We start from the raw sequence: 15,515 nt of genomic DNA, 5'->3' as shown, positions 1-15,515 counted from the left end.
AAGAAAGGTATTCACTGAAGCAATACCTACACCTCCCAATGTTTTCCCTGTGGTATTCAAATGGGTTTTCCTCCGGAAACGGAATGAGAACAATGAGGTGGTGAGATATAAAGCAAGGCTCGTAGCACAAGGTTTTACGCAGAAACCCGGCATTGATTTCAATGAAACATACTCTTCAGTAATGAGTGGTACCACTTTCTGATATCTTATATCTTTGGCAGTGCAAAATCGTCTATCCATGAAGTTGATGGACGTCGTGACCGCATATCTTTACGGGTCACTAGATTCAGACATATATATGAAGGTTCCTGACGGAATCTCTGTCCCGAATAACAGTGCAAAATGCAACATGTATTGTGTAAAGCTGAATAAGTCATTGTATGGCTTAAAACAGTCGGGACGGATGTGGTACAACCGACTAAGTGAGTTCCTTCTTCAGAAAGGTTACTCCAATAGTGATGATTGCCCATGTGTCTTCATCAAGAAGTCCTCTATAGGATTTTGCATCATTTCTTTGTATGTTGATGATCTCAACATCATCGGCAGTGCACCAGACATTGATGAAGCACGCAATCACCTAAAGATGGAATTTGAGATGAAGGATTTGGGTAAAACCAAATTTTGCTTAGGTATTCAACTTGAGCACCTTCCCTCAGGAATCATGGTACACCAAGCTGCCTATATCCAGAAAATATTGGAGAAATTCAATATGGACAAATCCTATCCATCTAAAACTCCTATGGTGGTTCGATCTCTAGACGTAGAGAAAGATCCGTTCAGACCGAGGGATGATGGAGAAGAGGTGTTGGGACCTGAAGTTCCATACCTCAGTGTTGTTGGAGCGCTTATGTATCTTACAAATTGCACAAGAACTGATTTGCAGTTGTACTGAATCTACTTGCTAGACAGAGCGCAGCTCCCACCAAACGGCATTGGTCTGGAGTAAAGAATATCTTTCGATATCTCCAAGGCACAAAGGATCTTGGCCTATTTTTTCAGTTCCAGCAAAATCTGGACTCTCATATGATTGGGTATGCAGATGCCGGTTATTTGTCTGATCCCCATAATGCGAGATCTCAGACCGGTTTTGTGTTCCTACATGGTGGTACAACTATATCATGGAAGTCTTCCAAACAGACTCTGGTGGCTACATCTACCAATCATTCTGAAATAATTTCATTATTTGAAGCATCATGTGAATGTGTATTTTTTTGCAGAATGATAAACCACATACAACAATCATGTGGAATTGGTTCGATAGAATCACTCACCATTATCTATGAGGATAATGCGGCCTGTGTTGCACAGATGCAAACAGGATACATCAAGATTAATATCACTAAGCATATTTCTCCTAAATGGTTTTTTCCCCCACAATCTTCAGAAAAGCGGGGAAATAAGCATTCTGCAAGTCAAATCATGCGACAACCTTGCTGATTTATTTACTAAGTCTCTAACAAACTCAACATTCCAGAAATATATTCATGGAATTGGTATGCGACGACTTAAAGACTTGCACGCAACAGGGGGAGTCTCTCCTTGAGATGTCCTTGTTCAATAACATCACATTATGCTATCTCTTTGTGAGTTTATGTTTCAGGTTCTCATCAAGTTTTCATGAAGAATTTTTGGAGGAGAATCTTTTCAAGATGATAGCCCTACCTGGATGATCGAGCAACGATTCTACATGGTCAAGCGTAGATTAGGGGGGTGTTAAGATTAATTATATAATTAGGGAATCTACTTTTCCCAACCGTCGGGCGGTTCTGTCCTCAACCGACGCCTCTCCCGCTCGTCCTGGAACCGACGTCTCTTCTCAGAGCGTCGCGTCTGTCTGGGCGATATATATACCCTTTGTAAACAGTAACGATGAATCTGAATGAGATTACTTTCGTTCACAACACACATATCTCCTCACATTTTTCCCATAGGATTTTTGAGGATCTCTTCAAGATGATGATGCTATATGAACAAGTGTAGATTAGGGGGAGTGTTAGAATTAATTAACAATGTTAATTATGGGGCAAATATCCCCTTGTTATCTGCCAGGCGGTTAACACTAATGCTAACCGTCGCATCTGTGTGGAACGGACACGTCCCCCCAACTTGTATATAAGCATCACTATCAATGAAAGAGAGGGATATCATTTCTGTTGTTTCTAAGAAATGACATCACAATATGCTATATCTTTGTGAGTTTATGTTTCAGGTTCTCATCAAGTTTTCATGAAGAACTTTTTGGAGGATCTTTTAAAGATGATAGCGCTACCCGAACAATCATGAAGTGACTCTACAATGTCAAGCATAAATTAGGGGGTGTTAAGATTAATTACGGGGAAAATCTCCCCAAGCCAAAACCGTCGGACGGGTCCTCTAGGAGATATATATACTCCTTGTAAATGTTGATGAATCTCGCTCGATCACTGTTGATTCGAAACAAGATTAACAATGTGGTGCATGGATTAATTCATGCAAAAAAAGACAAAATACAATGTGGTGAAAAAATCCATGCAATAGAACTTGCTCAAAATGCAAAACAAATGCCACAGATGGATTCCTTGGATTTTTATACCCCAAAATCATATATAATATGCATATGTTCTTGTGATTAAAAATGCCACAAACGCAATAAGTTAAACACTGCCTAAAAGGGAAATTGACAGAAATGACAATTTCCAAATTTGGAAATGTCCAGAATCGAGCTTGCCCCAAATGGAAGTTGGGCTCTTTCCTAAAAAGGAATTTGCGTTGGGTTTCTAATTAATAAATAAATAAAGAGGCACTAGAAGCTGACGATGGGGGCTACCTTGTAGGGACTCTAGAGGCCGACAACGTATGACACGTGGGTCCCATGGGCCCACGATCATAGGCTCATGAAGAAATTAAGAAGACAAATGAGCTACGCATCCATGTCAGTTAACAAGACAAAATGTAATGTTGACAAACTGCTTTGGACTAGAAGAAATTTAGATAGCTCAATTTCGCAACTTTGACATGGCATGTGCACAAGGTGAAAACTACAACTATACATGGATTTCAAGGCATGGCAAAAACTCTAGCAGCAAGTACACATGAAAATGGCCCTACCACATGTACAAAGTTTAACAATGTGGTGCATGGATTAATTCACACAAAGAAACACAAAGTACAGTGTGGCGAAAAACTATCATGCAACAAAACTTGCTCAAAACGCAAAACAAATGGCACAAATGGATTCCTTGGATTTTTATACCCCAAATCAAATATAATATGCATATGTTATTGTGATGAAAAATGTCATAAATGCAACACATTAAATACTGCCTAAAAGGGAAGTTGACAAAAATGACAATTTCCACTTTTAGAAACGTCCACGGTTGGACCTGCGCCAAACGGAAATTCGGCTCTTTCCAAAAAAGGAATTTCACAGAGTTTTTTATTAAAATAAAATAAAAGAAAGATGCAGTAGAAGCTGGCGATGGGGTTACCTAGCACAGACATGAGAGGCCTACGGTGTAAGGCAGGTGGGTCCCATGGGCCCACTGTCATAGCCTCGCAAAGAAATTAAAAAAGACAAATTATAATGTTGACAAACTATTTGAGACTTGAAGAAATTTAGATAGCTCAATTTGGCAACATTGACATGGCATGTTCACAAGGTGAAAACTATAGCTAAAAATGAACTTTTATGGCATGGCAAAAATAGTAGGAGTAAATACATATGAAAATGGCCCTAGCTCATGTACAATGTTTAACAATGTGGTATATGGATTAATTCAAGCGAAAAAAAACACAAAATACAATGTTGTGAAAAAAATGTCATCATGCGAGAACTTGCTCAATACGCAAAACAAATGCCATATATGGATTCCTTGGATTTTTAGACCCCAAAATCATACTCCCTCCGTACCATAATATATGACGTTTTAGCAGCTCTGCTAAAATGTCATATTATGATACTGAGATAGTATATAATATGCATTTGTTCATGTGATGAAAAATGTCAGAAATGCCTAAAAGGGAAATTGTTAGAAATGGCAATTTCAGATTTGGATATGTCCGGAGTTGGACTTGCCCCAAATGGAAGCTGATATCTTTCCTAAAAGGGAATTTCGCTGGATTTTTATTGAAAATAAAATATAAGTAAGAGGCATTTGAAGCTGACGGTTGTGGGGGCTACTAAAAATGGCACTTGAAGTAAGAGGCACTTGAAGCTGACAAATGGAAGCCGAGACGCTGGACCGTCCCAGGAGAGCAGACACCGACGCCAGCAGCAGGCCGGCGGGGTTCAGGATTTAGAGCGACACAAATATTACGGAAGCTACCAAAATGGACATTTGTTTTTGCAAGGAAATACAACCCATATCTCATTACCACATTACAAACAGCTTCCTGACAGCACCCACCGCCATCACAAAAGGAGTGGTTCAAGGTCTTCAATGTGACTCATCTGCCGCGGTTGCTTCACACTGCCACCAGAGTCCTTGACCCGCAGTCCTTGACATGCACAGACAACAGGCGGTAGCATTTGGACCAAAAATACACACCAAGAAACAGGTCTTCAAAGTGGTTCAAGGTCTTCACTGTGACTCATCTGCCGCGGTTGCTTCACACTGCCAGAGTCCTTGACCCGCACGCACAGACAATCTACCACCACCCATGAAAATGCAAACATACACCACAGTCAGTCATATGTTCAGAAAAAGGCAGGACTCAGATAGACTTAGCACACCACAAAAATAAATTGACAGCAGTAGCAAAACGATTCATAATAACTACAACAAACTAATCGGAAGGAAACTCATCACATTACCTCAGTCAACATCGCTGCCATACTGGGGACAGTTTGCTCCAATGAAATCAAAAAGAGCCTTCAAAGCAGCATTCAAATCAATTCTCTTCTCCACATCTTCAAATGCATTATTTTTTGCATTGTTTGACTCAATCCAAGCTCTCATAACACTTTTTGCAGCACCAACTTCAGTCATACTGTAAAGAATAAAATTTTCACCATTTAGCTAACATGCAACAAGTTTGTATACAGTACTATGCATGAATTACCTTTCTTTTTTAAATTTGAACATTTCACACCACTTCTCAACATCTTCGAGATCCAATGCCGGGCTTACATGCATGGAATAACACCACCGTTTTAGAAACACAACAGCATTATCATGAAACCCCAATAAGAGTGCCAACCTCCGCTGAAAACAAAACAACGCTTCAGTTTTCCAATAATGAAAGGAAATAAAATAATACATAATTTAATGCATCAACCACAAAGCGATACCTTGCCTTCTTTGTACTCAATTTCAAAAATCTTGTATTCTGCAATAAATAATGCCTCCGCATCCATGGCCCTCGAAGAACTATCCCTATCCTTAACCACAAATTCTTCTAGGTAAACTGGCCTTTTATACCCTTCGTGTCTCAACATGACACCAAGAACAAGTTCAGAATACATAATCATGGACAAGCAATAATCCACAATGCGGTTATAGGCTTTGTTTCTATAGACGTAGCAGCAAAGATTTTCTCCATTGACAACCTTGTTCACCTTCTCCTTTGTTAAACAGAGAACTTCTTGAATGTTCATCGTATGTGCTACCAGGTCACGGCAGCGCAGCTGCGCAATTTGATCATAACTTATGAACTCATTTTTCAATTCATCATACATATCAGGCCACATACCCTTTACTGCTGGAGCAATTTTGACCAATTCAATCGCAAGCTTGAGCAACAATGCTGTTTTGCAAGTGGAATTCCAGTTCTTACCAAGACCCTCAAACACTGGTCCAACAGGTTCACAATTTTCTTCATCTGTGCTTGTGATGGTCTCATACATCTTTTCCTTGTACGGATCTGACCTTGGGCATTCTCCCAGTAGAGCGGAAAAAAATGAAAGGCCAAAACAGTAGCAGGATCAAGACAGGTGTTCAGGTAACCATCATCATCAACAATATCATTGGCCTCTGCAGCATCTTCTTCATCAACAACACCATGACCACTATCATTGGCCTCTGCAGCATCTTCTTCATCAACAGCACCATGGTCATCAGGAGCATTGCGATATTGCTCATAAACTAGAGGAAGCAAGTTTGCTCCATTAATTATTGAATCTCTGCCAAATCTAACCTTCCACCTATAAATAAGACAGACAAATAAGATTCATTTGGAAGCACAATTTAATAAAGGTAAAAACAATAAATCCAATTCAGTACTTACGGATATACATATGCTGCATGGTAGTGTGTTCTCTTAAATTTAAAGATCCCAATCAGATCTTTTACAAAGTCAACAATATCACAGAAGTAACACCAATAAGGTGTAAGCAAATCATCCATGTGTGGATAGATCCGTGGAAGGTGGCCTGGTAGCAGGACCTAGCTGTGTAGCTGTTGTTGGCCGTCCATTTCCAGATCAGCTTGTCTGGCTCATGGGAGAGGGTGGCGCGAGACACCAGCATCCAGAGTTGGAGGTACTGCCCAATCTCCTGGAGGCCAAGGGTGCCGCAGATGTCCCGCGCCCAAGCATTGCCGTGAACGCCCTCCGCCACCGTCCGGGAATTCCTGCGACTCTTGGGGATGCACATGTACAGCGCGGGCGCGTGCTCGCGGATGGAGAGGTCGAGAAGCCATCGGTCCTCCCAGAAGAGCGTTGTGGTTCCATCCCCGAGCTGCATAGTGGTGGAGGCGTGGAAAAGGCCGTGCTCCTCGGGGGTGAACTGCATGTCCAGGCCATGCCAAGCGCGACCAGTGTCCGTCCGCAAGAGCCATAACCATCTGAGCCGAAGGGCGAGCCCCGTGCGCTCGAGGTCTCGGACTCCCAGGCCACCAAACTCGATCAGACGGCATACCCGGCGCCAGTTCACGTGGCAGTGCCCTCCGTGGACTGCCTGGTATCCTGCCTAGAGGAACCCGCGCTGAATCTTCTCGAGCTGCTTCAGGGTTTTTTTCGGGGGGGCGAGGGCAAGCATTTGGTGCGTGGGAATGGCGCTTAGCACCGATTTGACGAGCGCCAGTCGCCCAGCTTTGTTCATGAGCCACGCCTTCCACGACGGGAGGCGGCCTACCACCTTGTCGACGAGTGGTTGCATCTGGGCCGCAGAGAGGCGGCGTGTGGAGAGGGGGATGCCCAGGTATGAGATGGGCAGGTCCGCCGTCTGGCAACCCAGGGTCTCCAGCACTGTGGCAGTCGTCTCGTCCCCCTGCAGTGCCGTGGCGGAGCTCTTCCCGTAGTTCACGTGTAGGCCAGAGGCGACACCAAAGACTCCTAGGATGCCCTTCACGGCCCTGACCTCGCTGGTCGTGGCGTGACAGAACAGCATCACATCATCGGCGTATAGTGAGATGGCCGGCACCTCTCGACAGGGGTGGAGGCTCCGGAGGATGCCGGTCTAGAGCGCTCGTTGCATGAGGCGACTGAGGGTGTCGACGGCCAGGACGAATAGTTGCGGGGACGTCGAGTCACCTTGGCGCAGCCCGCGGCGGTGCCATATCGGGGGCCAGGCACTCCGTTGAGAAGGACCCGGGTGCTGGCCGAGGAGAGCAGAATGGCCAGCCACTCCCGGAACCTTGCTCCGAACCCATATTGGCGCAGGGTCTCAAAGAGGAAGGGCCAAGATATGGAGTCGAAAGCCCGGGTGAGGTCGAGCTTGAGCATGATTCTCGGAGCTCCCAATTGGTGCAGCAGCCTTAAAGATTGTCGGACTAGGATGAAGTTGTCGTGGAGGGTGCGCCCGGCAATGAATGCATTATGATATCGGCTCACCAGGGAATCAAGTTTCGGGGCTAAGCGCAAGGATAGCACCTTCGCGAAGAGCTTCGCCACGATATGTATCAAGCAGATCGGCCGATAGTCATTCAGCCTGTGGGCGTCGGCGCGCTTCGGCAGTAAGGTGAGCAGCGCTTGATTGAGCCTGTGGAATCCACGCCCTCGCAGAGCGTATAGCAGCTCGAAAACCTCAAGAATGTCGTGCTTGATGATGGTCCAGCAAGCGCGCAGGAACTCCGCGGTGAAGCCATCCGGTCCTGGCGCCTTGTGTGCGGGCATGCACCTCACAGCCTCCCAAAACTCCTCTGGGCTGAAAGGCGCCTCGAGGCTCGTTAGGTCAGTAGGATCAATGAGGTGTTCGAGGTCTAGCGTGTGTGCTCGGTCGGTCGCGGTGCCGAGCAGCCCGTCGAAGTGATCATATGCTGCCTGGGCCATCTCGTCGTGCTCTACTAATGTCTGCCCATCCACAAGCAGGCTGTGCACACGGTTCTTCTGACGACGGTAGGTGCATTGCCGATGGAAGAAGCTCGTGTTCGCGTCGCCGTCCTTGAGCGAGGCGAGGCGGGCACGCTGCCGGGCGATCGTGCGCTCAAGCGAGGCCAAGCCCAGGTAGGACATCTTGAGCTGCTTACGCAACCAGTCTTCCGGGGGCGTGAGTGTGCGCGTCTCCATGGCCTGATCAAAGCGCAGGATGAGTTCGCGGGAGACGGCGAGCTTGTCCCTGATGTTGCCCGTGGATTTGGCGCTCCAGCTCGTGAGGGCGCGGCCCGTGGCCTGCAGGCGCCCGACAAGCCGCCGGAAGGGGTCAGTGTCCGACACCGAGCTCCAGGCTGCAGCCACCGTGTCATGAAACCCGTCTAAGCGCAACCAGAACTCCTCAAAGTGGAAGCGCCGGTGAGCCGTGGGCATGGGCGAGAAATCCAGGAGCAGGGGACAGTGCTCGGAGACGACGGATGCCAGGCAGCAGAGGTGGCACTCGCCATGGCAATCCTCCCAGTCCGCGGTGCAGAGCACCCTGTCAAGGCGCACGAGCGTAGGAGGCGACTGCTCATTGGACCACGTGAAGCGGCGCTCGTTGAGGTACACCTCCTTAAGGGCGAGGTCGTTGATCACGCGGCGGAATCTGCCCATCATGCGATGGTTCACATTGCCCGTGCTCTTGTCCGAGGCGTGGCATATCAAGTTAAAATCCCCGCACAACATCCATGGTCCTGGGCTGGTGGTGCGTATGTCGCGCAGCTCCTGCAGGAACGCCAGTTTGTCCTGGTCACTCTGGGGTCCATAAACCGTGGTGAGCCACCAGGGGTTGCCACCGGGCACGCACACCTTCGCGGTCACCGCGTGCTGTGTGAACTGGAGGCGGAGATCGTGACAACCCTGGTGTTCCAAGCGAGAAGGATGCCGCCACGCGTGCCATCAGCCGGGAGATAGGTGGACCCATCAAATTCAGACCCCAACGTATCCAACACAACAGACGACGAGATCAAGGCCATCTTTGTTTCTTGGAGGCATACAATGGCCGCACGAGTGTTACAGAGCAGCGAACGGATAGCGCAGCACCGAGCGCGCGAGTTAAGGCCTCTAACATTCCATACAACGATTTTCAAGTCGTGATCCATGAGCAAGGGGTCGACGGTGGAGGAGCGACGACGCTAGCGCACGCAGGCAGCAGCGTTTGGTGCAGCAGACAAACATTCTGGGATCACCCTGTCAACGAGGGAGGCAATAGCCTGTAGCACGGGCAGCCGGATCGGTGCAGCGAACAGGTCGTCGTAGGCCTTCATCTCGGCCGTGGAGATGTGCTGGTTGATGCCGACTATGCCGAGGGTACGCAGAATCTGGACTTGGGCTCGCCTCTCGGTCCTGGGCGGCGTTGCAGTGGCCGCAGGAGATGCCGCAGATCGTCCTCGCCGGGGACTGAAGTTCAGAGGCGGCCGCGGGCGCTTCCCAGGGGACGGCAGGGTGGCGTTGAGCTGCTTAGTGGCGGCTGCCAGGATCCAGGAAGAGGGGCATGTGGCAGTCCGGCTGCGTGGCCGTTGCATGGTGATGGGGGGAGGCGAATCTGCTCGTTGCCGTCGCGCGAGGAGCTGAAACCGGGGCGCCTTTGGGGTCGCTGTGTGTGGGCCGTTGCAGAAGGCGAATCTGCTGGGGGCTGTTGTGGCATCTGGCCTCATCGAGCGCTGCGCGCGGGGGGGGGGGGGGGGGAGGCAGGAGGGTGGGCCTCTTGCGCTGCTGGCGCGGGGAGGGTGCGCACGGTCGGGGGCGCCTCTGCAGCGTGCTGGTCACTGGCCAAGGGCCCAGGCGCCAGGGCCGTTTCGACAGCATCGGCGTCCTTGATTCCCGCACATGCAAAAGCAGTTTCCGCGCATGACCGTTGTGTTTGATCCGATGCATCATGCGGGTCCCTCGCCGCAGGGGTGAGCGCAGCGCCACTTTGCCCCGACCAGGCGGCAGGCGAGACTGGTAGGGTAGGGCCGACTGGTTGCGAGTCTGGCACTTGGCTGGCGAGCGCAAGCTCAGCCGAAGCCGAAGTGGCCCCAATCGTGTCTTGGTCCGGCGCGGGGAGAGCTCGGGGGCGCGCGGTCCCGAGCGTATCCGCCTCGGTAGTGGTGGGGCTGCTGGGATTAGGAACGGCAGAGAGCATGTGGGCTTCGGCAGCCAACGGCTGCACACCAGCTGTCCCTGGGCATGTCCTTACTGGCACCAAAGCGGAGACCGGTCTGTCCTGGCCCGAGACCGTCCTGTCCTGGTCCGAAGGTGGGCGCGCGCGGGCCCCTGGGGAAGCTCCCTTTTGCAGGGGGGTGACGCGGTTCAGCGGGTCTTTCTTGACGCGGTGACGCATCTCGGTGGGCCCCTGCAGCCGAGGCCACGCCAGCATGCCCAGCCTGGCCATGTTGGTGCCTTTCGGCAGCGCAGCCGCGCCGGGCCAGGAGGCCGCCGTGGCAGTGCATCGGCACGGCCAGGACGACGCACGCGCCAGGCCGACGCATCAATGGCCATGCCGTCCACGCGCCCAGACGGGACCTCGTCGTAGCGCCTGCGCTTGCGGCCGCGGCGGCGCGCGCGCCCTGGGGCTGGCCCCTGGTCGTGGCCCGGGCCGCGTCCACCGCCCTCGCCAGCGCCGTCCCCATTCAGGTCTCCGGCAGCCTGGTGGCCGTCCGGCGCGTCCCTGATCCGCGCCGCCATGGTGAGCTCAATCGAGATGGGGTAAGACAGAGACCGGACGAAGGGGGTCCGAAGGCGCTCGGCCAGACACCTGATCAACGATGACCAGCACCGCGGCGCGCCGGATGTCAGCAGGGTCATGCGCGCGGCAGGAGAGACGGAAGACAGCGAGGTCGTCGCGCGGACGTGTGCGAGGGTGCAGCCTCTCCACCCAGCAGCTCGTGCCCAGTAGGTGCTCAGCCGTGGCGAGGTGCCACGCGTGGGCGGGGATGCCGCGGAGCTCGAGCTCCACGCGGTACCCCAGGTCGTCGGCGTTGGCGTGCGCCAGTTTGCACCATGGCCGCAGGGAGAGCGAGAACCGGGGCGAGCAGAGGAGGTGTTCGCCGTGAAGCCGGCGCATGGTGGCCATGGAGGAGAAGAGGATGAGGAAGTCCTCTGGGTGGTGCATGTGCACGGTGAAATCGCCCTCGGCAAGCTCCAGCAAACTCAGCAGCAGCTCGGTCACCTCGGCCGGAGTCACCCGCGGCCTGTTGCCCGTGATGGTGGCCACCATTGCGCGAGCGAGGACAAGCTTGGCGTCGTCCATCTCCGCCGTCTGCGCGGCGATAACCCTCGCGGGGCCATCGCATGGCGTCGGGGCGGCCGGGGCCGGAGAGTGTGGGGGTGGAGGCGGGGGTGCGCCGCTGGGGGAGGGCCTCTGGCATCGGCGACGGCACCGCGAGGAGGGGGGGCGGAGCGTTCTCAGCCGAGCGTGTGGGCCGCCGCGGCGCGTCCGTGGTGCGCCGGGACGCGTCGGCGGCGCGACGTCCGCCGCAGGCGCGGGAGGCGTGGCCGAAGACGAGGCAGCATCGGCACCGGACATCATTAGGACAGTCGCGTACGTGGTGCCGGGGGTCGAGGCAGCGAAAGCATAGGCTGGCGGCCTCCTCCGGGGTTGGACTGCGGAGATGCGGCGGGGATGCAGGGCTGGCCGGGGCGTCGCGGCGAGGTCGACAGTGGTGATGCCTGCGTCGGGCCTGCTGGAATCCTTCCGCGTCGAGCACCGGGCCGCCCGACGCGCGGTGCACCTCCGAGCGGGGCCCAAGGCGGTCCTGGACCGTCGGGCGGGTGGTGGGCGCAGCACGTCCGGGGGCGGTGGTGGCGCGCCTGAGACCAGCGGCAGCCGACGGGCATGCGGGGGGCGCGCGCGACGTCGCTGTACGACCTCCCCGAGGACTCGCCCTCTGAGCTGCTCCAGCATTTCCTGGAGGAGACGCGCTCGCCGGAGGGGGTCGCTCGACGGTCGACAGGGTCAGCGGCGGCGGAAGCAGCCATCGCGCGGGCTTGGGAGGGCCGGGCAAGATGACCAGATCTAACCTCCATTGATCACGGAAACCGTCAAATTAGGTGGAATTAATGACAGCAACAATAAAAACTAGGCCATCTTCATGAAATGGGAAGGTTCACATGGAAACCATACATAAATATTTACGAACTTATTTTTAGGGTTTTCTGGAACATACAGACAGCAATCGACTCCATAGGATCTCTCCAGTAATTCTGAATTGATGTAAAAAAAACAGGGGGTTTTAGCACCATCTTTTCACATTTTTAACCAGTGTTGAATGTGAAACTAACTAATTCACAAGGACATTACCAACTCAGAGATCAGGACAAAGGTGTTTCATGAACCGGCGAGCATCATCACTGGAATACAAGTGAGAAAATATGAGAAGGCACTGTGTATATCCATGGTGTTAAGATGTCAACAGAACAGTAACAAACAGTGCACATAGCAATTTATAGCATGTCCTCAAAGAGGAGAAAATAAATACAAATTAAAAAATGTAAGACACAGCTACCTAGGAGCATCCACAGCGATTTGGGACTCTTAGCCGTCAGATCACACTCATGTACGCGCCGGATTGGTTGGGTCGTCCCCAGATGGTTTACGCTAATTAATTCCCCGTTTGTCCCCTCATAGCACCGTTTTCTGGGTTCAGCCATGCTACTAGTACATAATACCGCTTGATAGATATCAAGCCGTTGTGAGAGGCAGCGCCCTCTGGGAAAACAGATTGAATCTCAGGTCAGAAGGTGAGGAGGAGAACAGTCCACATTTCTTCAGTAGTAGTAGTATTTAGTAGTACAAGTTACTGAATTCGTTGCTTGTCCCGCATGAGTTCAGACACATCTTTCTTATGGGATATGGGATAGCTTGACACTCAGCTCACGCAACGGAGGATTATCTATTGGGTTTGTTTAGCTCTAAGCTTGATGGAAGTGTCACTCTCATCCATTCATCCAAGAACAAGAAAGAAGTAGAAGTATGTCAAATACTTTAACCCAAAAAGCGATCGTCAATCTCATGAATATTACTGGAAGAATACAGAAACTGGATCGATAAAAAAAAAGTGGACGCACCTTTGCTTTTAAACTAAAGATCATCTCGTTGTTTGCTTCATCAAACTGATCCCTCTCTTCCCTTGTTAGCTTGAGCCGCCTAACAGCAGCATTCAGTGAAATGTTGACCTGTTGGACAAAATAAGGAATGACCTCAAAACACGATATTTTTCGAAACTCATACATATGATTAGTTTTAGCACAACAATAAATATCACTTTTAACTCAACACCTCCGATAATCCTGCATCAGAGAGGCTTTGGGTTTAGGCGACTAATGATGAAACTCATCAGTCTGTCAAACAGAAACATTTGTTTCCATGTCAAACCTATGCCTAGAAGTAGTCAACACGAAAATAATAATATAGGAAGGTCTTATTAAGGAAAACATAGGTACCTTCTTCAGCCGAGCCTCGAGTTCATTCTTTTGCTTCTCCAATTCAGAAATCTCAGCAGTCAACTCCTATATAAGTGACACATTAAAAGGTAAGGAACATCAGCAGAATTTACAACAAAGCAATATTAATCCAAGCATTTATTCTAATGTATGTGTGACATATGTGAATTTGCATGTGAAGTACTTATGATCCAGAAATATAGGTAGACATCCTAATGGCCTTGTAAACAAAGCTTGGGCTCCACAAGCTGCTCGAGCTTGGCTAGAACTAGCCTAAGTTAAGTTTGGTTCAAGTTCAAAGTGACCTGAGCTCAACCTCATCTCAGTTAGCTGGAGCTGACCTCACAAAACTGTCTTCACTTCTTATATGCATGGCCTTACTGATCTTTTTCGAGCTAAGCTGAACCACATATCAGTTTGCTAGAGCTGAGCTCGAGCCTAACTCTAGTCTCGAACCACATCGCGGCTGGCTCGAGCTTGACTCGCTAGCAACCCTACATATCATGAACACTGTGCGCATGCATAATGGTTTCCTTACAGCAGGTGTTAGATGCCGTTTTCATGAAATAAAACACATGTCCAAAGGTGCACGGCCAAAACCAGCTGCTAAATGAAAATCACGATGAGAGACCTATGTTCCAAAATGTGAGTTCTTATAATACAAGGAGTACAAATATTTCTACTGCCACCGTATGGGCTAGGATTCCTACTTTTTCAACTGCACTCACTTCATTCTCCTTTTTGGCACTTAAGTTAAGAGCCTCCTCTTTCTGGGGTCTGCAGTATGCACAATAAATTTTGAAAGGTCACCTCGAAGTTCTTGTACAACCAATGGATTTGTTAAAGAAAATAGTGCCACAGCAAAATCCAGAAAAAGAATGCAACCACGCTAGGGAGCAACATGACAGATACTTCATGGTCTACCAAGTTTTTTAATTCACCCACAAAAAACATAAACTCAAAGGGTTCATGGATGAAGGAAAATGAATCCGTAAAGGTAGATGATATGAAGTAAATCAAATGGCATCAAAATATTCATAGACGAATTGTATGGAAGCTCCACCTGTGATCCAAAATACGCTTCTATCCCTTGGAGGATGAATTGGCAAGGGAGGATGCCAAGACATTTAATTTTTCAACCTGCAAAATTTACCACAATGTATTTGTTATTGCAATCCATGCCTTTTTCAACAAGTAAACATATATAAGAAGCGTTCATGCCGAGTGTCTATCAAGTCAATATCAGAAGTCTAAACTAAACACTTACAAGCATATGGGCTTGAACCGTCTAAACTCCACTTTTGAATTCAGAAAAGTCTAAAACAGCAGGCAGTTGCAACCCATCCACTTTCGAATTCAGAAAACGGTATGCGAGAAGGGCCCGTGAAGAAATCCTGCAGATGGAATCGAAGGTGCTTGCTGTGGTACACAGCGGAACAAAAGCTTGTCAAGACGTCCATAGGACCAAATTTTAATTTTAAGATTTGGTTGGGGTGCGCGTGCCGAGGCAATAGTGCAACGCACTGGGCGACACCCGAGGGCCCAGCAGCAAGCCACTGTGGCGAGCCCTCCCCCACAAAAAATAAATTTAATATCGTTCTGGGCACATGGCCCACATATCAGATATCTCCCCTAATAATAAAGCGCGTAGTGCTTCTGTCGTCCGTTACGGCATTTTTGCAAAAACACCCTCAATTTTTCCGGTATTCAACCCGTGGTACGTTTTTAAGTCATGCAAACAGAAAAACGTTTCATTTTTGTAGAAACGCCCCTGTAGTTTTCGAAATTCAACCTGCAGTCCATTAAACAAACACATCACG

The 15,515-nt window shown here is 49.8% G+C and overlaps 1 protein-coding gene and 1 long non-coding RNA gene across 4 annotated transcripts; both read right to left on the bottom strand.

Annotated features, from left to right (window-relative positions):
* Window positions 1-4,319: 4,319 nt before the first annotated feature.
* On the bottom strand, window positions 4,320-6,316 carry LOC123428562. The gene is made up of 4 exons (XM_045112779.1): window positions 5,270-6,316; window positions 5,041-5,183; window positions 4,793-4,968; window positions 4,320-4,626 (listed from the first exon to the last, which is right to left on the bottom strand). Exons 1-3 carry the CDS (start codon window positions 5,822-5,824, stop codon window positions 4,794-4,796), a joined length of 873 nt encoding a protein of 290 aa, XP_044968714.1. The 5' UTR covers window positions 5,825-6,316; the 3' UTR covers window positions 4,320-4,626; window position 4,793.
* A 6,063-nt stretch (window positions 6,317-12,379) lies between these two features.
* On the bottom strand, window positions 12,380-14,861 carry LOC123428561. Of its 3 annotated transcripts, XR_006622579.1 has the most exons (6): window positions 14,759-14,861; window positions 13,696-13,761; window positions 13,321-13,428; window positions 12,759-12,961; window positions 12,554-12,603; window positions 12,380-12,456 (listed from the first exon to the last, which is right to left on the bottom strand). It is a non-coding gene; the product is annotated as an uncharacterized LOC123428561 (long non-coding RNA). The 3 variants fall into 3 exon arrangements; XR_006622578.1 differs by having other exon boundaries at window positions 12,380-12,603; XR_006622577.1 differs by lacking the exon at window positions 12,759-12,961.
* Between the last annotated feature and the right edge of the window lie 654 nt (window positions 14,862-15,515).

Source organism: Hordeum vulgare, chromosome 2H (assembly GCF_904849725.1).
Source record: "Hordeum vulgare subsp. vulgare chromosome 2H, MorexV3_pseudomolecules_assembly, whole genome shotgun sequence".
Lineage (NCBI taxonomy): Eukaryota > Viridiplantae > Streptophyta > Magnoliopsida > Poales > Poaceae > Hordeum > Hordeum vulgare.
Note: the sequence above shows the minus strand (reverse complement) of the source record. Positions and strands in the feature narration are given on the sequence as shown.

Coding starts and splice junctions, on each gene's coding strand:
- LOC123428562 (XM_045112779.1), bottom strand. CDS start 5,824: ATGTATGAGACCATCACAAGCACAGATGAAGAAAATTGTGAACCTGTT. Junction 5,184..5,269: donor TTGAGTACAAAGAAGGCAAG/GTATCGCTTTGT, acceptor TTTTGTTTTCAG/CGGAGGTTGGCACTCTTATT. Junction 4,969..5,040: donor TTCAAATTTAAAAAAGAAAG/GTAATTCATGCA, acceptor TATTCTTTACAG/TATGACTGAAGTTGGTGCTG.